At 49.5% G+C, this 25480-nt stretch overlaps 3 protein-coding genes across 8 annotated transcripts in view; 1 reads left to right on the top strand and 2 right to left on the bottom strand.

Moving 5' to 3' along the window:
• Nucleotides 1-7639, bottom strand: part of VAV2 (vav guanine nucleotide exchange factor 2) — a 120190-nt gene extending 112551 nt beyond the window's left edge. For both annotated transcript variants that reach the window (XM_062505385.1, XM_062505386.1), the window contains exon 1: nucleotides 7436-7639. In XM_062505385.1, the coding sequence (XP_062361369.1) occupies nucleotides 7436-7639 (204 nt within the window). The remainder of the gene's footprint in view (nucleotides 1-7435) is intronic.
• Nucleotides 7640-13709: 6070 nt separating this feature from the next.
• On the top strand, nucleotides 13710-16441 carry BRD3OS (BRD3 opposite strand). The gene has a single exon (XM_062505780.1). It carries the CDS (start codon nucleotides 14218-14220, stop codon nucleotides 14485-14487), a length of 270 nt encoding a protein of 89 aa, XP_062361764.1. The 5' UTR covers nucleotides 13710-14217; the 3' UTR covers nucleotides 14488-16441.
• A 1306-nt stretch (nucleotides 16442-17747) lies between these two features.
• Nucleotides 17748-25480, bottom strand: part of BRD3 (bromodomain containing 3) — a 37900-nt gene continuing 30167 nt past the window's right edge. The window contains exons 11-13 of one of the 5 annotated variants that reach the window (XM_062505775.1): nucleotides 24607-24735; nucleotides 23976-24189; nucleotides 17748-17834 (exon numbers count right to left, since the gene is read on the bottom strand). In XM_062505775.1, the coding sequence (XP_062361759.1) occupies nucleotides 24074-24189; nucleotides 24607-24735 (245 nt within the window). In that variant the 3' untranslated portion in view covers nucleotides 17748-17834; nucleotides 23976-24073. The other 4 variants (XM_062505779.1, XM_062505777.1, XM_062505778.1 and 1 more) reach the window with 4 other exon arrangements.

The raw sequence follows: 25480 nt of genomic DNA, 5'->3' as shown, positions 1-25480 counted from the left end.
GTGTCCAAAAATTTGTTCTGCGGGACCTGTTAGACAAGGCTGGGAAATCTGATGACCAAAGTACTGCTCTGCAAGGACCTTCCTGAGGATAACTGACTTTTTTTTTTTTCAGAGCCTCCACAGACCAGCAAACTGATCCATCTGCACCTGTTATTTTTATAAATAACAGGTAATATTATGGTTTTAGGTAGAGCACAAACACCCTCTGGCACAGGAGGAGGGGACCCAGACAGCCCAAACACCCATCACAGATATAAACCTTAAAAAAGCCTTTCAGGTTAGGGCATCTCAGCTAAACCTTACTGTTAACACAGACTAGACTCCAGGGCTGGCCTAGCCCAGGATGCCAGACAAACACTCCCAGAAGCACAAAATGTGCAGGGAAAAATCAAATCACAGCCAGAGGGCTCAGCAGCTGCAAAGTCACAAACCCCAGGTACGAGACACCTGCAGAGCAGCACAGATTTGTTCTATACGGAGTTCTGTACCCTGTTTGCAACCTCCACCTGCACCAAACAGCAGCCAGAAAGGAGAGCCCAGCCCTACCTGCCCATCCCCTGGACATCTGGGAGGTTCCAGAGGGTGGAGGGCAGGGAATGGTTGCACCAGGGTTGTATCAGGGGGTGAAGCACAGCCCTGAGCTGCAACCAAAGAAAACACAAAGCAGGGAGGAAAAGTCAGGTACTAGAAAGAGACCTTTCTCCAGGCATGTTTTTGAAGGGGAGATACAAAAGTAATTTTATCAGTGCTGAGCTTGAAGCTGTCAGAGGCAGACCAGAGGCAGACTGTGATGGAGTTACCCTGAGAAGGAAGGTCCTTCCCCTTCTGTAAAAGGAACATTAAGGTTTAGAATCAGCAGGTGAACCTGGGTGACACAGGAGTCACCCTGAACCCAAATTCCATCCCTGGAATCCATCCTGACAGGAGAGCTGGGGGTGACACTGCAGGGCCAGCACTCCCCAGGAGCCCCAGGGGTGTGAGGATGCTGCAGGGACAGCTGGGCAGACAGATGGACTCAACATTAACAGCACAGGGTCACCCTGACAGGCACTGAGCAGGACTTGGGCTGGGAGCAGAGCTCTGAGAAACTGGAGGAGCAGCCACAAGATTGTTTTAAGATCACTGGAAATCCAAAGGAGCAAACTGATGCTGAGAGCAGTGCGAGGAAATAAAAATTTGTTTTTAAAATGGTGCCAAGCTCAAAGGGGGATCTGTTCTTTAAAAAATCAAAGCAGAGAGAGGCTTCAGTTCCCAGAGTGTGGCCAAGCTCACTGCATTTTCCAAGCTCCATCAATCCTCTCCAACCCAACAGAGGCACCTCGTAGCCCTGCACCCACTCATTCACACTGCACCCTAAATCAATGGGATCCTGATCCTCCCAACCCAGCTCTGTCCCAAAAAGCTCCAGCCCAGGCTGCTGGGATTTTTGGGATGAGCACATTTGATCCATTTCTCAACACAGCTTGAGGGGAGTCAAGTGGAGAAGGGAAACAGCTCCAGCATTGAGAAATGGCTTTGTCTCTTTAAGGAACAACAAAAAAAAAAAAAGATCAAAAATTTGCCCTCGGGTCAGTCTGGAGCAGCATTTCTGTCCCTGCCAAAAAATCAGGTCCCTTCTGGCTGCAGATGAGTGAAGGAAAAGGGTCTGGGGCTCCCACACCCACAGGTCAGGGTGGTGGGTCCCATGCCACCAGGCTGGGATGGGGATGCTCAGCCCTGGCACACAATCCACCCCGAATTCCCTCATTTCCCCAGTTCCTCACCCAACTGCCCTGCTCAGACCCAGCCACAGCAGCTGAGCAATGCCAGTGCCACTGCCAAAAATCCTCCTGTTCCTCTCTGCAGGGACCCGGCCCCGAGGCACCCCCTTTTCCTGGCAGAGCACCCCGGATCAGCACTGAGCAGGATGGACCAACCAAGCATTTCAAGGCTCCTGGGAGAGGAGGCATCTTCCAAGCCTGGTCCCAGTTGAAAAAATAAAAATACCAACCAAATATATATATTTTTTTTTTTGGTTGGGTTTTTTTTTGGCTTTGTGTTTTTAAAGGCATCTAATCATTCAAGAGCCCGTTACTGCTAGGTGTTTAATGCAGGTATTTAGCTCTCATCAATCATACAAGAGCATGGAGGAAAAAAAGAATAAAAAGTTTTCACTGCTTTTCAGGCTGCTTGGCACAACCCTCAGCATCCATCCAACACTCTCCACCTTCTCCTGCCCCACCAGAATATTTATGAGCCTTCAGCTGCAGGTTCAGTTGGATCCTTCAGCCTCAGACAGCCACAAAGAGGCTCCTGCCTGTGCTGACACAAGGTTTTAGGGCTCTGCTTGGCATGCAGAGTGGGGCTGGGCAGGAAGAGTGGGAGCAGCTCCTGTTTTGCAAGGAGCTCACGAGCCTGGCTGGACACACAGAGCACCTTTTTTTTCCCTTTGTGAGGCTCAGCACATCCAAACGGGAAGTCAGTGAGACACAGTAAACAGGGATATGTAATGAGGCCGTTTTTCACAGCCCTTTTTTTTTTTTTTTGGAACAGAACTCCGTTTCAAAAAGCAGAGAGTAAATAAAAAGCCAGAGGACCTGAGCAGGGTAAATCAGAGTAGCTACACAGATCTTGCTCAGAGAACCCACCCAGCCAGCTCTGATAATACTGAATTTATTTAACTACTATCATGACATATGGAAGCAATTACAAGCACTGTAGCTATAAAGCCTTCAAGTGGCAAGTTAAAAACCCCAAAGCCTTGTGAATAATTACCTGCACCAAACACTCCAGCGTGCCTCCATCTCCCCTGTACCTGGGGGAGAGGCTCCAAGCCACCTGCTCCACAGCAAACCAGCACCTCCATCACCAATAAACAGGATTTTGATGGCAAATGAAGAAAAAACAACAGGAGAGGAGCCATCTGAGAGCTCAGTCAGGTGTGGGGCGTTGCAGCCATCAATCCTGGCCATCACTTGTCTGCGTGGTTCCTTAATAAGAGCAAAGCAGAGCACTGGGCAGCCCAGCCAGCTCTCCAATTATGTTTTCTGCCTCTCATCAGCCTCCAGGGCCCCAATCAAATCTCCAGGCGCTGCAGGGAGGGGTGGATTCCCTCCGGAGAGATGTCAATATGCTTCAAAACAAGAATCCTTAATGAGCTGGCCATTACTGCTAACTTCAAGGCTGCTGCACGCAACCACATTCACCCTACAGCTGCTTCATTTCCAGAATCCAGGAGGTTCTGGAGCAGGGGAAATAAAGATATTTAGCAGTGTCCAGAGCAGCCTTTGAGGAGGGCTGAGTGCAATGTGGTGTCTGTGGAAGTTTTGATGTTAAATCACATCACACCAGCTTTGTGTAGGCACCAATTTTCACCATTCCGTGCACAGAGATTGCTCAGCCAGCAGAGATGGGGCAGGATTTGGGGGGTTATTGCTCTTTCTCAGTTGTTCTCCCTTGAATTAACCCATTTTCCTTCAGCTGCAGAGGCTGGGAGCAGAAACGCCCTCCAGAGCATCCCCACGAGGCTGAGCTCAGCTCAGGGGACTGAACCACCAGAGGAGGGACAGCGATCTGGAACTCTGCAAGAAACTCCCAAAGGCTCCAGTTTTCCTGGGTAATTCCCCATCAACTCCCACTCTTGAAGAGGTGTCTGGCACAACTGATGCAGCCTGAGAGGGAGCAGCCTGCAGCAGGCTTCCCTACCAGTCTCCAAACACATCCAAGGCCCTGTCAGGAAGGATTTATTTTATCTAAGACAAATGCCAAATAAAGAAAAAGGAAGACCTCACAAAACTCACAGCACCAAATATCAACCTCACCCTAACATGCAGGTGTTTCATTGCACGTATTTTTTATGTGAGTGGGGAGTCATTCAATTTGTACTTGACCAGAGTTTTAACACAATTAAGATTCAAACCTAATTACTGATGAAAATGCAAAGCTTAAAGATCTCCAATCTCACTCCCAAGAGCAGCTGTAGCACACAGTGACAGAGGACTGGAATTAGGAAGGGGAATGGGGAGAGCAGTGGGGTTCTAGGGATGGCTCTGGGACAGGGAATGCAAACCAGAGGGCTCCTACCTCTGCTTCCACTTGCAAATTCAAATGTTCTTTGCATCACAGTCTCCCAGTTGGCTGGAAAATCACCCTGAATGACACCCCCAGAAATCCAATCACAATAACAGACACAATGATCAATAAGCACCGAGGGCAATCACCCTCATGCCACTTCCCAGCTCTCCAGAAACAGCCTCAGCAGCAAAAGCAACAAGCAGAAATGAAGTTTTATTCCAGGCTCATCGAAACTGCCCTCACGTCCAGCGACTCTCAGAAGAGAGCTGGGATTCAAGACTGTTTTTCCTGTTTATTTTGTTGGCCACTCTGGAAGTTCTTTGGGTCATCCCATCCTCCCAGGCAACACCAAACACCAGATTTGGGTCTCTGGAATTGAACATGAAAATAAAGCAAACTTCAGGCTGCAACCCATTGGGGTGATTTGCCTCATTTATTTAATTAAGCACCATGTATTAAACTACTGCTGCGTGGCCAGTCTGGCCTCTCTGCTGAACAAGCACAGGGAGGTTTTATGAAGCTGGGGAGCTTTTAGGAGGACAGGGACAGCAGTCCACCTCCCCACAGCAGGAGCACCAGTCCCTGCATCCTCCCTGTACTGCCAACACTCCAACCTTGCCTCGCAGCACACGTCAAGGAAAAACAAATCAGGGTGGAAAGGGATTAAAAAAATAACACACAAGTGCCTGGATCTTAAGCGTTTCTCTGCAGAGATGTGATTTCACCTCTGGCCTTTGAAACGCTGCTCACCTCGGGCAAAAATCTGTTTCTTATTACACACACACACCTGCACAGCCCCACTTAATTCAGCAGGAAAGGTGGGTGACAGAGGATTCTCTGAGTATTACTGGGTGTTTCAAGTCTAGCACAAGTGTCTTGTCCCCTGGCATTTTACCTGACTAATAACAAAACGAGTTTTCTAGTGAAGCAGACAGCTGGTTAGCCAGTCCAGCCAGCCAAGGAAAATGAGCATTTATCATCAAAAACCACCTCTGGAGTTCCTCGGCACCCTCAGCCTCGCACATCCCTACCCCGTGTCTGAGCACAAAGATGGATTGACAAAGATGGATTCCTATATTACTCCTCTGAAATTTGGTCTAGAGACACTGAACTGCTCCCCCAGAGCCACAGCAGGGCTGGGGCATCCCAGGGGTGTTTGTCCCCTCTGTGGTTGGGCTCAGCTCCTTCCTCCCCATCACCTTCCTGGGCTGCCAGAGCAGCAGAAGGTGCCTTTAACCACCCTGGGAAGAAGCCAAATTCCCAAACCCAGGGATTACCAAAACAGCACCAAACATATCAAATATAAAGGCTGATTCCAGAGTGGTTTGGGTCCCATTCTGGCTGAGCCTGGCCAGAGCATCCACTCCCGTATCAGGTGATGATGCTCTGCAGGTCCTGTAGGCTCAGCTCTGCACTGCTCCCCTCTAAAGACCTGGTTTTCAGAGAGAGGGCCACCAAACCCATCCCAATCAGTCCCTTCACACATCCCCTGAAGCTGTGAAAGCAGCCAGGTGGGATAAGCAGAAAGTAATTTTATTAAAGATAGCAGGGCTGTAAAGTCTTCCTTCCTCAGCAAGGGCAGCAAGAGCCTCCTCTCCAAAACACCCCTGGATCCTCCCTGGACCACAGCTCCCACAGAACCAGAGTTTAGGTTGGAAAAGCCCTCTAAGACAGAATGCAACCAATAACCAGCAGTGCCCAATCTGCCACTAAACCACGTCCCCAAGTGCCACATCTTTAAACCCATTCTGAACTCCCCACAGGGAAACTACTGCACCAAAATTAGCTTTGTAGGATTACAGTATTGCCTTAAAAAAAAAAAAAATAGTGTGCCATTCTCAGCACGTTCTAGGAAAGCTCCAGCCCTCCACATCCACAGCTCCTGCACTACAGTTTATATTTGGAAACATCAGCCTGAGCGGAAAACAGTTTGATCAGTTCATAGCCTGGAAAGCCAAGAGGAAATCTCACAGCATTGTTCCACCCTGGGAAGAGGCATCAGGACGTGTTGTTATTTACTCGGGGCTGGTTTCACTACAGGGCTGGGGATTCCCATCCCGGTGCTTCAAGGACCAAGGACATCCTCAAAGCAAAGCACCCTTTGGTCCCCAAAGAGGAGCTGGGAGCTCCTGGCTGTCCTCAAGCACAGCAGCCACCCCAGCACATGTGGTTGTGTCTTGCTGGGTGAAGGGGACAAACAGCTGGAAAAAAAAAAACCCAAAAAAACAAACCACTGCCCTGGAAGGGAATTCCAGCGGGAAAAAAAGGAGAAGGATTTGCTCTCACAGCCCAGGAACAGAGCTCCTGTGGGCACTGGAGGTTTCTTATCCTAGAAGGCTTCAGCGAAGTTAAACACAGAAAGTTTCCCTTCAATTTCACCACTAGAACCTGTTGTTCAAAAATAAAACCAACACTCTGAAATCAGCTCGTCAACACAGGGGCTGCCGGCGGGCAGGGCACAAACCCCATCTCGTTTGTTTCTAAACGATTTCACTTCCCGATTCCCATGCAAATACCTACAGCTCAGCTTGCAAAAACACCAGCGGAGCACTTAGACCCAAAACAACCTGAGCTGATTTTACTTCTTTATTCCACCCCCCCCCCCCCCCGTTTGTTTAAGCCTCCTTTCACCAAACCAACCAGGAACTGGGAACATTTCCAAGGATGGAGCCCTCTTAAACACTTCCAAGGATAGAGCCCAACTTAAACTGCCTTTTAAAGTACCCAGATGGGAGAGTCACGATGAGAGGACAGGGCAGGGGGTGCAACTGGGGTCCCCTGACCTGAGCCCCCCATCACCTCCCGCCCCGGAGCAGCTACGGGGATGCAGCACCGGGGATCGGGCACTGCACTGGCCTCGCTCCCTGCCCGGCCATGCTTGGGGCAGGCTCACAAAGCACCAGAGGTTCACGTGCTTTTCATAAATTTATTCATTTATTTTGCTTTGAGTCTTCCCAGCCAAAGTTTCGTCCCGGCGCCCGCTCCTCTCGCACATCTCAGACGAACCAGCGCCTCTATGAAAACCCCGAATAATCCCGTCTCCTCCTCTTAGCCCTGTTATTTGCTTTTGTTTCGCCATGACTGTAAACACAAGGGGGATGTTTCCCTCCTTCCCGGGGTGTTCTCTCCCCATCCCGGAGCTTTTCCCGTGCAGACGCGGCTCCCCCGGCGCTGGACCGCCGAGAAACCGGAGGGATAAAGCTTGGGAGGGGCTGCCGGGTATCCTGGGGGGTTAAACAGAAGCTCCCCATCCCATCCCATCCCATCCCATCCCATCCCATCCCATCCCAAGTTGTGCGAGAGCAGCAGCCGCATCCAGAGATCCAGGCGCTCCTGGGGGCTCCCCGCCCATGCACCCCTCCATCCATCGCTCCCCTCCTACCTGGGACATCTGCGGCCTGAAGTTGATGTCCTTGAGGTCGATGGAGCCTGGGGAGAGGTTGTGCAGCAGCTGGCACAGCAGCACCCCGTCCCTCAGCGCCTGAGCCAGGTCGAAGACCACCGCCGAGGGCCAGACCACCCGGTGGTTCGGGGGCAAAACTTTGCAGTCGATGAGCCAGCGGCCGCACTGCCGCCACTCCTCCATGGCCGCGGTCTGCTCTCTCCCCCGGCCTTCCTCTTCCTCCTCCTCCTCCTCCTGCCGGCTCTCAGGGGCCGCGGGCAGCTGCCCGAGGGGCCGCTGTGCTCGGCGGCTCCGCGCTACCGCCCCGCTCCATCGCCGCCCGAGAGCATCGCTCCGCACCGGGGCTCCGGCCGGGAGGAGGAGGAGGAGGAGGAGGAGGAGGAAGAGAAGGAGGAGGAGGAAGGAGGGCGGCGCGGAGTTTTCCGGCGGAGGGCTGCCCCTGCCCCCGCTGCGGCCCCACCGCCTCGGCCGGGGTTAGGCGCGCCGCATCCTCCGGGAACAAAGCGGCGGATGGACAGACGGACGGACGGACGGATGGACGGACGGATGGACAGACGGACGGACGGACGGACGGATGGACAGACGGATGGACGGACGGCCGCGGCGGGGCCACCACCCCACGCAACTCCGTCTCGGTGCCCTGTGGAAACTTGTACCGCTGAGGGACCCCACCTGCACGGCCGAGCCGGGGCGCTGCCGTGGGTGCGACTTTTCTGCCCGGCCCGGCAGCGGAGCAGCCCCCGGCCCGCCCCCGGCCCGCCCCGCCGCCCCTTTGTCTGCGGGAGCCCGGGCTGCCGGCGGGGGCGGGGGGCGCTTCGCCACGCTTTGGCTCCTAGCCCGCTTATTTTGCCCTAATATTTCTTTCTTTTCCCCTCTCCTTTTTTATTTTTCCTGGTTCTCTCTCTTTTTTTTTTTTTTTTTTTGTCCTTCCCCCCCCCCCCCTTCCCCCTCCTTGTCGTATCCCTCGCTCCCTCCCGTCTCTGCCGCTCCTCTCCCTGTTCCGGGAAAGCCGCCCAGAGCCTCGGTGCTGCTTCGCTGTCCCCGCTGACAGATCCGTCACCGTATTTTGGGGGGTTCCCCCTGCCCAGGGCTCCCCCAGGTCCCCCCAGCCCTGCGGGCAGTGGCCGGAGCGGTGCCGGGGCCGCACACAGACCCCGCTTTGTCTGAGCGCTCGCTCCCACTCGTCATCATCCCGTGTTTGGGTTGCAAATACTGCAGGGGAGATGTTTAACCCAAACAAGCGATCGTGTTCCTTGACTTTCAAACGGGAGGACAACTCCTATAATTAATTACCAGTGTATCTATTAAAAATCTCGACTCTCAGGCATTAACTCCTTGGCAGCGAACTCTTGAAAAAATCTCTAATTTTCACCGGTGGCTTCCTTCCAAATCAGCGCGGCTTAGAACAGCCTCTTTTCAAATCTGTTCTGAGTTTTCTTCCGAGATCTTCTCCCCAGAGTTTGCCGATTAATTTCCAGCCCGGCTTTCCAGATAGCCAAAACCGGAAGCCGGGACTGGGACGAAGGGAAGCTATTAACCTGGATGTCAAACAAATGCAACGCTAATCTCTTCCAAATGGAGCCAAGCGGAGATAAAGGAGAAAGAGCAACTCTAGCGCCATGATCCTTCATTTTCAATCTAGGAAGGACGATCTCTCGGAAGAACGGAAAACAATTGTTTAATATTCCATGGAAAGTTTGGGTGTTTGTTTTTGGGTTTTTTTTTTTTTGTTTTTTGTTTTTTTTTTTTTTTTTTGTTTGTAAAGAAGAAATTCTTTCATGCCGAGGTGCTGGCTGTCCGCAGCTCGGCCCGCCTGTGCCCCTGGGCCAGGGCAGGGTATGATCAGTTCCATCCAAGAATCCAAGAGGGAGCAGCATCCACACGCTCCAGTCTCAGCATCAGAGCGGCGCCCTGCCCTGGGAGCATTCAGATCTCAGCCCACACTCCCCATACCCTGAGGAGCTGCTTTCTCAGAATGATTTTCTTGATCTTTTAGCTCTTCACGAAACGTTTCTGCCCTCCAACAGCACCCATGGGCAGGAATCACGAGGCTACTGAAGGCAGTGGAGTCGTGCCAGGGATAATTCTGGTTGACTCAGTACCAGCGTGCCGTGTGAGGTCAGGTCTGTAGGTAGATGACAACAGAGAAGTTTATTATATGTGCATAATTAAGGCTGCGAGCCACAGCCTGGCTTTTTTACTGAGTAATAAAAAGCGTTTCTTGGCCCCTGGACACTTGGGAGCAATCCCTGCAGCTGCAGAGCCAGGCTCTGCGTGGGAGGTGTTGGAGCAAGTACGCTCCTCTCCTACCTCTGCAGCAGCCCAAAGGGCTGATGGCAGAGGTATTTCTGAGAGCAGGAAAAATAAAAACAACCAAAACCTGCGCAGCCACGCTCAGGAAGAGCCTGAATCCAGCACACGTTGTACAGACTGTCCTGCAAGAGGATGGGGGGTGTGGAGAGAACCCAGGTGCTGTTTTCAAGGTGGACCTAAAGCTGAAAGGGAGTTTGGATGAATTAGAGGTCGGATTTTGTGCTGGAGCTGCTTCTCCCCTCTCCTGCCTCTTGGCGCTGCTTGGGAATGACAGCCAAGGAATGCCAAGCATCCAGGGAATGCCAGCCGGGCAGGGAATGCCAGGGAATGCCAGCCGGGCAGGGCAGGGCAGAGGCTGACACCACCCTCTGCTGGGGACCCAGCGTGGATCTTCTGTCCGCTCTCAGATCTTGCTCCACACGCTTTTGTTTCAGCTCCTCACACGAGATAAACCCGAGAGGTGGCACCGGGAAGGTGCTGCCGGAGGGAACCTTGTGCTTTTTCACCCCCAAAATGGCTCAGTGTGTGCAGACAAGGAGCCTGACAGGCAGCCCCCAGTGCACAGGGAATGCGAAGGGGACCTGGCTGGTGAAGTGGTGGCAGCTTGGGAACGTCACAGAGCTGGTTGGGGACATCCCAGTCCTGCATGGAATAGGCAAAAACGAGGGGAGGAGGGAAAGAGAGAAGGAAGGAAGGAAATTAAATGCACTAGCATGTATGAGGACACCGTACCTTACAAATCAACCCCAAAATACCTGGGACGTGGTCACATTTCCAAGGAAGGTGTATTTTCTGCAATGCTTGCTGTCACTCCAGGGTCCTTTACGTGCACAGAAGCAGCCACAGTGCAGGCCCTCTGAAAATATCCCTTAAACACCAGAGTCACACCGTCAGGAAATCCTCTTTTCCCAGCCAGGCGGTGTCTGTGGATTGCCATTGCCACCTTCTGGCTCAGTCCAAGCGTGCAGCAGCCTGTCCCGGAGCAGTGCTGGCTGCCAGGGGACGTGTCTCCAGCTGGAGCCAGGGTCCCCAGAGCAGGAGCCGGCCCGGCTGCTGGCACGGCAGCTGTCACACAGCCTACGTGCCATTTGCAACACGCCTTTAGATTTTGTGATCTCATTTCACCGACTATTTTAGGAAATCTGTGCGAGCCCCAGCTCGGTATACCCGCCGCTTGATTATGGGGGAAATCACAGGGCCACCAAAGCGTTCAGCTGCTGGGTACAGACAGTAATCCTCCATCTTGCTCGTAACACACCTGATGTACCTGCCCAGACAAGGTGCATCCTGCCACAGCCGCTGCAAGTATGCTCCTGCTGATGGCCCCGCAGCGCTGCTGTGAGAACAGAGCTCCTGTGCCAGCCCTTCCCGCAGGAGCCACCTCCTGGAGCTGCCCGTGGAGGGGACTGTCACTATGCAAAGGAGCAGGAAAATTAACCTGGCACGGGTGGGATGAACTGGATTCTCCTCTCGTACTGGAGCAACGGGAGCGCTCAGCCACGGGTGCTCTTTGGAGAGTCCAACCCCACTGGTAAAGGATTGTGACCTCAGGCATCGAGCAGGTGGAGCTGGCACTTCCCTGGGCATTTCTCTGTGGAAGAGTCTCATTTTGGGATGCCCCAGCTGTGCTGAATACCAGTAAGCACCAGTTAGCAGCTCCCAATGCATCACTGCACTGCTGGGACACCCTCACTAATTAAGCCTAACCCTAAGCATCCTCCACCAGGCCCCATCCCAACAGGTTTCCCATCAAAATCAGACAGACCTGGAGTGTTCACAGCCCTGGGAGCTGAGCAAGGGGAGAAGCACCCAGCCCAGCCCCTCACTGCAGCCATGGCACAGCAGAGGAATGGCCTGAGGCAGCTCCAAAGCAGAGATTTCCTCGGAGGAAAGTGGAGAGGAACGAACCATTGGCTGAGTAGCACCTGGATTTCACCTCATCCCTTCCACTGCTGCTGCCTCCAATGGTTTATGCGGGAGGGGTCCTGACTCAAGGGACTCACAGCAATGGCTCGAGTGCAGGGGTCAGAGCAGTTGGTGGCTGCTGGAGCTTGGCAGGTTCCAATCCTTGTCCTTGCCCCCTCTCAGCGGCGCACCCATCCTCCCTTATCAACTTCTGTTAGTTTGGCGATAACAGAGCCAGGAATTTTACAGACAAGACCAAGAGAATCTAAAAACCCCCAAATCTTTTCCGCTGCAGGATTTTGCACTTTGTTCTGCAGCTTCCACGAGCGGGTCATCAAGGCTGGCTTCCCTGCATTAGCAGGAAGCAGATTAAGCAGCAGAGTCAGGATATTTCTGATAATAAACATTTTAATAGCGTGGTGGGTTTATTTTTCTTCTTTTTTTTTTTCCTTCCCTCTTTGTGTTTGGCCCAAATCTCCTGGGAACAGGGAATTGCAGCATGCCTTCCCTCTGACGGAAGCAAACCACAGCCTCTTGTTTGTGTCCTTGAAGGGCGAGCGGAACAACGCGAGCAGCGCCTGGAGTAGCTCTGCTCGGATAAATGCATCGGGTCCTTCGCAAGAGATTAGATGGCGCTGCCTTCACAGGAGATAAGAAGATTGAAGAGCTTAAATTTAGCATCATCAGGAAGAGAATAAACCCTGCAGCTCTCTTCAAAACATATTTCGTACAGCGCTGGCCAGGGGGCAGGAGGGATAAGGAGAGGCGCCGGGGCAGACAGCGATGCCGGGCGGAGGTCAAGGAGGGGATGCTCGGTCACGCTCCTTTCCCACGCAGCTCACGGGGAGGGTGGCAGCACACAGGGGTGTCCCCTGCCTGTCCCCACCCCACCGGTGGGCGGTCACTGGGGGCCCTAAGGGGTACAAAGGGTGCCGGCACCTTCCCAGCACACATGGCCGCCCCACAGTCACCCACCAGAAAGGAGAGTGGGCTGGAAATCCCAGCCTGAGGCAGCCGGGAGAGCGCCTGGGAGGACTCCGCCAGTTCAGCCCCAGTGCTTCCAGTATGGGCACAGCAAATGCTGGGCTGGGCGTTTAAAACATCGTGCATCCAGCGCTGGGTGACACCCGCGGGACTCTGGCACCCACTGTGGGGGGAGGCTTCACTGCCATCCCCGGACCCACAAATCCACTTTGGGGAGCCCCATTGCTATCCCCGAACCCACTCACCCCACCTTGGGGTACCCCACTGCCATCCCCGGATCCACAAATCCACCTTGGGGTACCCACTGCCATCCCCGGATCCACAAATCCACCTTGGGGTACCCCACTGCCATCCCCGGACGCACAGATCCACCTTGGGGTACCCCACTGCCATTCCCGGACCCATAAATCCACCTTGGGGTACCCCACTGCCATCCCCGGATCCACAAATCCACCTTGGGGTACCCCACTGCCATTCCCGGATCCACAAATCCACCTTGGGGTACCCCACTGCCATCCCCGGACCCATAAATCCATCCTGGGGAGCCCCACTGCCATCCCCGTACCCACTCACACCCTACTCGGGGTACCCCACGCACCCACCGGAGCTCCCCCATCCCCTCGCTCCCTCTGCCCCTCCCGGTGCCCCCGCCCCGGCCGTGGCTCCTCCCGAGCGCATCACGGCAGGCGGAGCCTCCGCGGCCGCTCCGCCGAGCGCAGCGGGGCCGGGCCGGGCCGGGCCGGACAGCACAGCACGGTGGGGCCGGGACAAGGGGCGGGGGGCACGGGGAACCCTCGGGGGGCGGTGTGGGAAGGGGGAGGTGGGACCCCCATTTAGGGGCGGGCAGGGCCGGGGGGTGCGGGACACGCGCGGGGGTCGCGGACGGGTCTGGGGGCGGGTGGGAAACGGGGGTACGGAAAGGGATGGGTGGCAGGGTGGGGATCCCCGCTGCCAGCCCGTGGGGTGACCCTGCTGTGACCCGCAGGTGCCGCAGGGAGGTGCCGGGCCCTCCCACCCCCCCACCCCAGCTCGGGTACCACGAGCAAGGCCGAGCATCTTCTCCTGCATCCCTGGGCACGTGACGTGCGGGGCTGCCGTCCATCGGCGGGGGAGAGGCCGTGCACGGACCTGGGCACCGCTGACCTCCGGGCTCTGACCTCCCCAAGGCCTCGGGATCCTTTCTCCAGGGAACTGAGCTCATCCAGACCCGCTCAGCCTGACCTGCCTGGCTGCAGCTCGCGCCTATGGAGATGCTTCATGGACTGTCAACAAACAGCACGTGGGGGTCCTTGCCAGCATGAAACGCCAGCAGTAGCAACCCTGGAGAAGCTCTCAGAAGTCCTGGCGTGGTTTTTAAGCAAGGCCAGGCTGCCTGCTGTGATTTTAGGGCCCTGCTCCCTCTCCTGAGCGGTGCCAGCAGCTCGTGGATCCCAAGAGCCGTCCCCTGGGATGTTCTCCCTTGAGCTCCAAGCAGCAGCCATCGACCCGGACGGCCCCAGCGGGGTTTATTTCAGATCCGGTGGGAAGGAGCTCCTGTTTGTGGAGCTCTCCTCGGGCAGATGAGTGACCCGGTGATGAATGGGAGGGTGCCCCTGCCCGAGAAAGCCTTGTCCGAGGGCTACGCCCGGCTGAGGTACAGGGACACCTCTCTGCTCATCTGGCAGCAGCAGCAGCAGAAACTGGAGTCGGCTCCCCCCAACACGTACCTGAGCCGCAGCAGGAGCATGTGGTACTCGCAGTACGGCAACGAAGCCATCCTGGTGCGGGACAAAAACAAGCTGGATGTCTCCAGGGACACGGGCCAGTCCAAGTTTTGTGCTATTATGTAATTCCCGCAGGAATCCACAGGTGGAGAGGAAGCGGAGCTGGGGGAGGTGGGTGTGCACCACCCTCTCACAGCCCTGCACAGGAAGCAGCGTTTCCAGGAGAGGCTGGGAAAGCTGAAATTTGATTGTTTCTGTTTGATTTTGCTGTTTATAGACTCCCATTCTGCATGTTGCTGAGTGTGTACAGCAGACCCAGTCTTGCTGGGGAGCTCTCAAGCCTGTTGCTGCCCAGCATCTTGGCAGGGGCTGTGCTGGACCATGTGTTGCTTCTGAGTGGTTCGTGTGCCCTGAGAAACACCCGCTGGCACTTGGGCACCATCCCCAGCCACCCTTACTGGCCAGTCCTGGTGCATTTGCAGAGCTCTGGGAATGCTGGTGGGACAGAGGTGAGCACAGATCTGTTCCAATCAAGGCAGTGGTTTTAAGAAGTTGATCTCCAGAACCATCTGGCCGTCACTTGTTCTGTTTGCCCTGTCTTCCTTTAATTCCTGCCTGGAGTTGGTCTCTTCCAGCCAGGGAATGGAGTGGTTTATTGTGGGAACAGGGAGAGAATGTGTTGAGAATTTGATCCGAGCCTTCGGAACACCTGGTAGGAAAGGTGTTCTGGAGTTTCGTGCAATGGAAAGGGCCCTCTCTGATCCCACAGTGTGGGATCATGGAAATGACAGGAGTTCATGCAGATCCATGGCCCATCTTCAGGAACAGATCCCCCAGTGAAACACCTGGAAGGGAGGGACAGGTCCAGGAAAGCAACAGCAAGAAACCCCTGTAAATACACACATGTCCTAAGGGACACGAGGAAACTCCTACACAGCACAGCCCCACTCCTGAGATGGGCTACAGAAGGAAAGAGGCCACTGGAGTTCGCTTTGCATTCAAGTTTTAATGCATGCAGTAGCTTGGAAGGGTTTAACTTCTAGTTCAGGATGGATTGTAGGTTTGATGCATGTATTTTAAAAGTTGTGTCTGGGATTGTTTCGATTAACTGGAGGGTTTTAGGAGGGAGAAGCACTGCCCTGCTTGGGCACAGAGGCTGCTGCTTTCAGATTTAAGTTTCTGCTGAATCCTGACTTGCTCGAGGCAAGATCACACAGAGAAACTCAGCCCAGCAGGCGCCTGAATCTTTGTTAAAAACAAAACTACCACTTCCAGGGGTGTGAATTATTGTGTGCAGGGTTCAGCATGAAAGTTCTTCTTCAGGGTTCTGCCCTTTCTGTCCTGCCTAGGCCATGTGTCCAACCCAGCAGTGCCTGGGCACAGGCTTAGCTCCAGGCAAATCAGTATTTGATGTCAGCTTCAGGATGGATTATTTACCTGCCTATTATTAGGCACAGTCATTACTTCTGTTTTATTTATCTAAAACCTCCTTTGCATTTTTTCAAGCACTTTATTTATTTTTAAGTACAGTGAAGAATCTCCTCCACCTCTCCCGTGTGGGTGAAATGCTACAACAAACACACAGACACTCAACCTTGCTGAATTCAATGTACTGAGCAGAACACACCTGTTCTAGAGTGAAATCATAGAGGTTTGGTGTACTCAGCCCTGCTCCATAGCACTGCAAACAATAGGCAGCTCGTTGTTTTTTAAAAGCACTATTTCTGCATGTGTTGGTGTTTGATACCTTGTGTGTGCGCTCATAGATTTAAACCTGCTGGACCTCGCTGCTTTGCAGTCCCGTGCATTGCTCTGCACACAAACAACCCTCTTGGTTTTGTCAGGACTAGCTCTGGAGGGGAAACAATCCAGTGAATAAATGTTTTCCAACCGGGTGAAAGCGTTCAGTGAGATCCACAAACCCAGCGAGGCTCCGGGGGAGCAGTGCCAGGGATGTGTGTGACCCACCTGGGCCTCCAGCTCCTGGCCCAGTGAGCAGGACAGTATTGACTCAAACAGGCAGGAGGCTGGGCCCAGAACTCCCCTGGGAACTGCAGGTGGATTCACCTGGAGAAGCAGGAAAGGTGGGTTCCAGGCCAGCCCTGGGGAGCACGTGAACTCTGGGAGTTTAAAGAACAGCACATCCCCCAAACCAGCTGTTCGTTTCCTTTTCTTATAGAAAAAGAAATCCGACTTTTATTTTCTTTTTAATTTCAGTAAGGAAGATGCTTATTTTGGGTATAATCAGTCTCTTTTTGTTGACGTGGCTGGTAAACCAAAATTCAGTTATTTTACAGTGTGTTAATTGGAATATACAAGACTAAACCCGTAAGAATTTGCATAAATTCTTCCAGGATGGAGGCTGGATGTGACAGTGCAGGAAGAAGAGGATGAGTTGTCCTTCCATCTCTGTGAATGTGACTGTAGTTTTCCATTTCTGTGTGTCACTGGTCACAGCAGGGTTGTGGAGTGGCTGCTGGGGCTGTTTCTGTGAGCCAGTTGTGTGGTGGTGATGCACTTGTTTCAAACCCTGTTGTAGCCTCTTTGATAAAGTGCATTAAAATGATTTGAATGCAGCTTTGCGAGTGGCTGTTTTACCCCTGCATGCCCACAGGTGGCCCTGGCACAGGTGACAGCTTCTGGCATTATTCCCCACTGGGGAGGGAGGAACTCCCTCAGTTACTGGTGGGGCTCCCAAGCTCCAGCACTGCACTGGGAGCTGCAGGGGAGGCTCCTCCCGGGGCCAGCAGCACTTCCAGGAGAAGGAAAGCCTCTGGATGTCACACTGAATCAGGGAATTATCCAAGCTGGAAAAGACCTCGGAGAGTGTCACATCCAGCCCGTGACTAATCCCCACCTTGTCCCCAGCCCAGAGCACTGAGTGCCACATCCAAGCCTTCCTTGGGCAGCTCCAGGGATGGGGACTCCAAAGCTCCTTCTAAAGCCTGACCACCTTTTCCTTGGAGGAATTGCTCCCGATGTCCAACCTGACCCTCCCCTGCTGCAGCTTGAGGCTGCTCCCTGCTGTCCTGGCAGCACTTTCCTGGGAGAGACCAAGCCCCACCTCACAACCTTGTTTTACACAGCTGCAGAGAGCAGGAAGGTCCTTCTGAGCCTCCTTTTCCTCCAGGCTGAGTCCCCCCACAGCTGCTCCTCACAGGACAGACTCCCCTGACCCTTCCCCAGCTCCGTTCCTTTCTCTGGACTTGCTCCAGCCCCTCCGTGTCCCTCCTGCACACCTGGCCCCAGGATTCAAGGCATGACCAGTGAGAGATGAACCTCAAGCACGTCCTGCCATGTCCTCAACCTCCTCCCAGCCTGAAGAAACAGCTCTGCTTGCTGCTCCCAGCAATAACTCACCTGTGAATGCTCCAGAAACATCCTCACCTGCCTCACAGGAGATTGTTTGAACAAACAGCCCCTGTTGGAGTATCACTGGTACAAGAGCAGAGTGAAACAGGCTTGCTGGAGCCCTGGAAAGGCAGTGAGCAGGAACAGGGTTAGAGAAAGATTAACCCTGGGGCAGCCTGGCTGTGCTAACCCCACCTGACGCACAAACCAAACAGCAAAACCAAGCCCAATCCTCTCTGATGACCAAAATAGATGCTGGCCCCTACACAGCAATGCCAGGACTCTGCTGGCACTGGGAGCAGCTGCTCCAGACCCCCTTTCCAAGCTGTGCCTTCCAGGTCACCCTGAGCTCCCAGAATGACAAGTGACAAAGTCCCTCTGCTTCCTGCAGCAAACCTGGGTGAAGTCTGACCTCCTTTGAGCCCAACTGACCTCAGTCAGGAACGATTCTCACAGAATTTAAGTCCCTGCAGACTGCAGGATGCTGGGAAGAGTTCAAGCTTTTCCTTGGCTGCCCTGGGACATTTCCCTCACCAAAAAAAAAAAGGGGATTTAAAGTAGTTTTATTCCAGGTACTGAGCTGTGATTCAGATACCCCAGAGGCTGTCCCCACTCTGAAGGCAGTCAGCCTTTTGAATGTGACAGTCCCCAGTACAACTTCCAAATTATTCCAGGACGTGTGGCACCAGGATTTAAATATCCTGAACTTTGGATTCTGGCACTGCTCAGTCCAGGTTTGAGTGCCACACCCAGAAAAGATGAGGAGAGGGGAAAATATGGGATCAAACTGCACACACCAAACAATTTTTCTTTTTATTATGAAAACAAAATGAACGCCCCAGGACCAGGGTCTGTGATTACCAGTAACATCAAAGATTACTTTCTAACTTTTTTTTTTAAATTCTGTTTTGTTTGAGGCCAGCAATTTGTAATAAACAAGCTAAACTACTTACATTGACTCATTTCTTTTCAATAACTGACATTTACAGGAATATACTAGAAATGGCACTAAAAAGTTTTAAGAAAAAGAGTTACGGTAAATTTGCATGCACATCATACAGAAAAGTAACAATTTCTCTTTTTTTTAAATATTAAAAAACCCCAAAATAATAAAACAAAAAATACAACAACAAATCTTTCTGGATTGGTTATGCCAGTATCAGGGCTGTGCTCTAAGTGGCTTGTGTCAAATCCTAGCTGGTGGTTTAATTTATTTTTTAAAAATGACATTTTAAAAAGATATGCAAATATCATTTTCTTTACAAAATGCAGCTCAAGCAAGATAATGCTGCTGTGTAAGGAATCCTAAATTTCTCTTTATTAATGCAGAGCCTGCCCACAGTTAGCCCTAGTGGTAACTGCTCAGGGTGGAGAAGAGACTGAGAATTTAAAATCCAGTACTAAAAACATTGTGGTTTGTCTTTGTCATGCCCCAATCCCTTCCCCTCAGCTCCAACCCCAGCTTTAAAAAAAAAAAAAATAAAAAAATCATTCCTTTCAAAACAAGGAGAAAAAAATTAAAAACTGGTCTAAAAGTCCCCAAAGCAGAGAAAGAACTAGATTAGGTAACTGCAGTCTGCTTCTACCACATAGAGAACAGGGAAGAGAGCTCAGGGGGATCTCAGCTGTGGATTTCCACACACACACAAATAATGGGTGTGTGGGTTTGGGGGGGTCACCACCCTCCCAGCAGTGACACAGCCCTGAAACATCACTCCTACACCTACAGACCCTGGGGGTAGGCAAGGTCCAAACCACATCAGTACAAGAACTGAGATGATTTTGTCGTGTAGACACATCTGGTGTGCAGAGAGCTGAGAGCTTCCTTCGGTCGTTGGGCTGGGGATCTCCCTCTGGTCCCACTGAGCCACGAGACAGGCTGAGTTTACAATCAGAGAAAAAGTTCACAAAGTTTTTTCAAAGGTGCAGTAATGCTGGTTGATTGAGAAAGGTCTGGTCAGATATTTTGTCAAAACAGGAATTAGTCCGAAAAAAGCAGTTTCAATAAAACTCTGTGTGTATGCATACATATGAAATCATACTGATTTCAGAGAAGTTTCCCCTGGAAAACAAAGTTAAACTTTGTTCATTCAAGAAAAATTCTACCATAAAAATTTTCTTTTTTTTTTTTTTATTCTTAAGTTTAAAAATGTTCTTTCAAACGTTGTGTGTTTGATCGTTTCAAAGTTATTTCGTGACATCTGGACTGACGTGTCATGCAATAAAACCCAGTTCAATAAATGCTCTGTTGGTTCAGTTCCCAACTCATTTAGGACTGCTGCTACTTACTCTGGGACTGGAAACATCTCTTCTTTCCTGGAGAAACTCAGGATGTACAAGAGGCACCCCCATGGACGTTGTGGGGATAACGAGCACTGGGAATGGAAAAGTGTAAGGAAAACATTTGGAAGTGAGGAGTCATCAATTCATTCCCTTGGTCATGCCAAAATGGATTTCTCCTTGCTCCATTTTGTTGGGAACACCTCACATTCCATGCCAAGTTTCCCAATAAGTGGAAGCCCAAGTTGCAGCTGGTGGATCAAAGACGTGCAGGAGGTTCTTCCCATTCTGTGGTGGCCTTGGCAGGTTGAAAATCCTCAGGCTGGGATGATTTTCCTGCTCAAACATGGATCAACCTCCTCCTCCAGTGCAGAGCCAGCCTCAGGCCAGGCTTTCCCCATCACTTCTTGGTTGGTTCTCAAACCTCTGGCTCCAACTTTCCCAACTAATTTTAGTGGGACCTTTAGCCTTGTGGCTCCTTGAGGGATGTCTGTGTGTTCCAGAGGCTGCTCCTGATACCAGAGGATGGTGACAGAGCTGAAATTCCCAGGTTTTCTGTGGCAGTGATGCTGTTGCCTCCAGTTTGTCCTCCCCATGGAAGCCACCACCACAGCTCAGGGTCAAGCACGCAGGAAAAGGTCCAAGGAAGGGAAAACTGGGAGTTTGTTTATCCAAATGCTCTGGCAGTGAAAGGGTTGTAATTATTCCTTAGAATATTCCTTGGTTTTGATCATTCAAGTTGCAGGCAACAGGAGAAACACAGGTGAAATCCAACCCCGTTAAAAAAACCCAAGCTCTTAATTAGGTGAATATTACATTTCCTCATAGTAAATTCTGAAAATATATTACCAGGGATCTGTTTGGGGGAAGGTTTTTTAAGGGCAGAACTTAAAAAAAAAAAAAAATCAGATCTGAAATCCATTCTTAATGGGGAAAAAAAAATATCATGAATTTCAGTAAAAATCAGAACATTTTTCTTTCAAATGCTGTGGGAAAGAATCTCTGGTCACCAGCAGATTTTGGGAGGCAGATGCTCAAAAGGAAATCACCCTTGGCTGATGGGCAGTGGGTGCTGGCACTGAGCATGGAGGCAGCTGCAAGTGCAAACCTTGGAATGCTAAAGCAGGCAGTGATTCCCAGATTCCCAGCACAGCATCTCCTGTCCCAGCTCCTTGAGGCTGAGCGGGCAAAAGAAATCATGGGCTGGCCTTGAGGGGCCTCCAGGGCCACTCACCTGCAGGGAAAATAAAACCTGGAGCAATCTGCACCACTGGGAGAACAGAGGAAGGTGAATTTTAGGGCTACCCCACAGGATAGAGGCAGTTTTAAGGGCTGGTGCTGAAGATGGAAAGGCAGAACTTTGTTAAATTCTGTATTTTTTTTTTTTTAACAATAGAAAGAATTTACAATAAAAATTCTGGCCCTCAGATTACAAATTTGATGTAATTATAGAACTGGTGTTTTCTTAAAATTGGATTAGAAAAGGATAAAACACCCATTGTTTAACCAAAACCAAAAAAGAGTGGGGAAAAAAGACCATTGAGAAAATAAAATTGTATTGAAGTGTATGTCTCCAAAATCTGTACGAAACAGGAAAAAAGGGGACTGGGCTGAAAAGAAGAAGAAAAAAAAAAGATCTAAAAATGAACACACCAAACATGACAGAGCACCAGACACACAAGAGACTGGACTGTAGCACCTGTAGGTAGAAAGTCCAAGGTATATAAAATAAAGTAGTGGATTTTTATTTGCTTTGTTGTTGGCTCTTTTTTTTTTTTTAAATCTGGTTCAAACCTCATTAAAAGTCTGCCTGTCTGCTGGCCTGCAGAACCCCAGCTTTGCTTTTGACAGGTTTTATTACATTTTAAATGACCAATGGTGTTTAATAAATAAAGTCATGGTATATACATGAAATTAGGGACATTGAAACCAGGGTGTGTTGCAGCAGTGCAGGTCAAAATGTTAGGCTGGGCTGAAAAAAAAATCAAAAAAATGAGCTTTTTTTTTTTTTTGGTTCTCCCTCCCCTCCTTTTTTTGTTTTCATTGAGGTAAAACATTTCGGTGCCTGGAACTTGAAAACCCTGCCTGATACAGAAGGAGCATTCCCTTTTTTTTCTAGGGGCTTGCTACCAGAATGAGGAGAAGGGAGAAAAACCAAAGCAAACTCAAAAAAGCAAAAAGCCCAAACACACACAAAATCCCTCTCCACTTCCCCTGCCAGCTCAGCCTCAGCTGGAGCTCAAGTGCTGCTTTATTTTAAGGCCAGACTGAGGTGTTTGTCATGGAGAAAATCCCCAAGATGTGCCCAGTAATGGGCACATGACTTGTCCTGGTCACTGCAGGGATCACTCCAGGCTCCAAAAAAAAAAAAAAAAAACAAAAACAAAAACAAAAACAAAAAAAAAAAAAAAAAAAAAAAAAAAAAACAAAAAAAAAAACAAACCCTCTTTTGAAATCCATGAAAACTTTCATAGAGAGCATCCATTTCCTGGAAATTATCTATTTAATGGTAAAAATATCATTCCCAAGACACCTGAGTGTGTCCCTTGCTCATTTCTTCCCAATAAATGCTCAGGAAAAGTGAAGTTTTTGAGTGGAAAACCAAGAAATGCAACCAATTCTATTGCCTGTGTGCTTAAAAGTAAAATTCATGCTTCAAGAACTTCCTGAACAGGTGCCTATGCCTCTACCAAGATTAAAACAAAACAAAAAAATAATAAAAAATACAAACAAAAAAAAACAACAAAAACCAAAAACATGTTAACAATCCACAGTACATGAGAATTTTTTTAGATTTTTTTTTTTTGTTGCTTTTATGTAAAAAGATGATAGCATCTGACATTTTCATCACACTGCAGACTTGGAGATTAAGAATACTAGTGCTAATAACAAATACACCAACTAGTTCAAAAGCTAACATCTTTCAGATACAGTACCATTTTACAAAGATTTCTTTAAAAAAAGATGGTTTTTACTTTGTGTGAGCCAGGCAGGCTTTTTAAAAGAGAATATTCTGGGGAGAGGGAAGGGCTGGGAGGGAAATGTACTACAAACCTTGCAGAATTTTCTATTTATCTCCTGCTAAGAGCTCAAAGTTCTTCCATTTTCGACCAATTTTCTCCAGATAAATGTAAATTTTAGAGACTTTATGCAAAGGGAACTATTTGTCATAAAGTCTAGTCACACACACACTCAAAGATCTTTGACCTATTAAAAGATAGCACCCCCCCACAATAAGAAAAAAAAAGAAAAAAATTGAAAGTAACGTTTTATAACACTGAGTTAAAAATAAAATAAAAATAAAATAAAAATAAAATAAAATAAAATAAAAATAAAATAAAAATAAAATAAAATAATAAAAATAAAATAAAAATAAAATAAAAATAAAATAAAAATAAAATAAAATAATAAAAATAAAATAAAAATAAAATAAAAATAAAATAAGATAAAATAAAATAAAAGATAAAATAAAAATAAAAAATAAAATAAAATAAGATAAAATAAAATAAAAAATAAAATAAAATAAGATAAAATAAAATAAAAAATAAAATAAGATAAAATAAAATAAAATAAGATAAAATAAAATAAAAAATAAAATAAGATAAAATAAAATAAAATAAGATAAAATAAAATAAAAAATAAAATAAGATAAAATAAAAATTAAAAATAAAATAAAATAAGATAAAATAAAAATAAAATAAGATAAAATAAAATAATAAAATAAAATAAATATAAAAATAAAATAAAATAAAATAAAAATAAAATAAAATAAAAATAAAATAAAATAAAAATAAAATAAAAAAATTAAAATAAAATAAGATAAAATAAAAATAAAATAAAGAAAATAAAAATAAAACAAAATAAAACAAAACAAAATAAAACTAAACTAAAATAAAATAGAGAAAATAAAATAAAATAGAGAAAATAAAATAAAATAGAGAAAATAAAATAAAAAAAAAGAGAAAAGAGAGAAGGGATAAAACCTGAGCACCGCGGCCCGAGAGCAGGGGGCGAAGGAGGGGAGGGCACACTGCAGAGCAGGGGCAGTGTCCGTTTGGGGCTTGTGTCCGTGTGTCCCGGCTCATTCCGAGTCGCTGCTGTCCGAGCTGGAGCCGCTGGAGCTGCTGCTCCCGGACTCGGAGGAGCTGCTGCTGCTCAGCCGGGAGGGGCCTCCGGGGGCAGCGGAGCCGGATTTCTCTGCGAGGAACAAGGCGGGGATGTGGTCACTCACTGCCCGCCGAGCCCGCGGCCAGCCTGGGATCCCCCGGCGCAAATCCCACCTTGGCAAAGGTGGGTGCACCGGAGCGCCTTCGGCTACCTGGAGCGGGGCGGGGGGTTGGGTTGGGGGTTTTTAGCCGCACGTTTTTAGCCGGTGGTGGTGCAGGTTAACACGGGAAGATTCTCCTCCCTCTGAAGGAGGAATTGCCTCCCACCCAGCTCCTGCTCACCAAGCAGGAGTCCGCACCTGGCCAGGGACCAAAGCAGCTCAGTGCCCCCGAGGCAACTCCCTGAGGGTTCCCGACCCAGATGCAAACCCAAGGCAGAGGATTTGAGCCCGTGACAAAGTCTGTCCGCTTCTGGGGGGCTGCTTTCACATGAACCCAAAGCCATTACCTTTCTTTGCAGGCTTCTTGTTGTTGTTTAGCTGCCCACTGACGTCCTGTAACCGCTTCTCTAGTTCTTTCTTCTTTTCCTGAGCTAACTCTTCTTTTGACTTTGCCGCTTGCTTTTTGCCACTGGCAGCTGTGGGGGAGGAACACAAGGCTTTCTGAAAGTGCAGGGACGCAGGGGGAAAGAGAGGACATCGCTATTTTACAGGGCACGTACATCCGTGTGCACACTCTGCAGTGACACTGCCAAGATCCAGTGCTCACACAGCAACTACACATCCCAGAGAGAAGACAACACCTGAAGTTGCCTTGCTCATCAGATCACCACCATCCTGTAACATGCAATTTTTTTTTTTTTTTAAGACACATCTTCTGGAAAGTATTTTAGAAGATAAAAATATCCATGTAATAACCTTGTCATTACAGGTTACTTACCAGCCAGTTATATGGTCAATAATTACAGATTTGTAATTACAGAATTGTTACATGGGTTTTCTGCCCTGTAAAATAAAGTGTCCCATTAAAGGTTGTCAGGAGTAAAGCATCTGCCATTAAAACTTCCGATCCCCTCACGCAAGAATCTACTGTGGTTTATGTTGCTCTAAACAGAAAACAAAACAAACAAAGGCAAATTAAAAACCATCTGTGGCAAAGGCTGGCAGACAACAGGAATGTAACTGCACCAGGATGGAAAGGGTGAGAATCACCAGCAACACTCACACTGCCAGGGAAAGGAAATATTCCTCCAAAGGAGGAGTAATTGAACACAGGTGTTGGCCAGGATTGGAAGCACAAGACAGGAGCCAGATATTTTGCCTGATCCAGCAAGGAAATACTTACATTTCTGTGAGCTGTTTTAAAGCAGTGGTTTAAAAACA

This window comes from Cinclus cinclus, chromosome 19 (assembly GCF_963662255.1).
Source record: "Cinclus cinclus chromosome 19, bCinCin1.1, whole genome shotgun sequence".
In the NCBI taxonomy this organism is placed as follows: domain Eukaryota; kingdom Metazoa; phylum Chordata; class Aves; order Passeriformes; family Cinclidae; genus Cinclus; species Cinclus cinclus.
This window is presented reverse-complemented; position numbering and strand designations above follow the sequence as displayed.

What these genes read in the sequence shown, in the direction of transcription:
- BRD3OS (XM_062505780.1), top strand. Translation starts at nt 14,218, where the DNA reads ATGAGTGACCCGGTGATGAATGGGAGGGTGCCCCTGCCCGAGAAAGCC.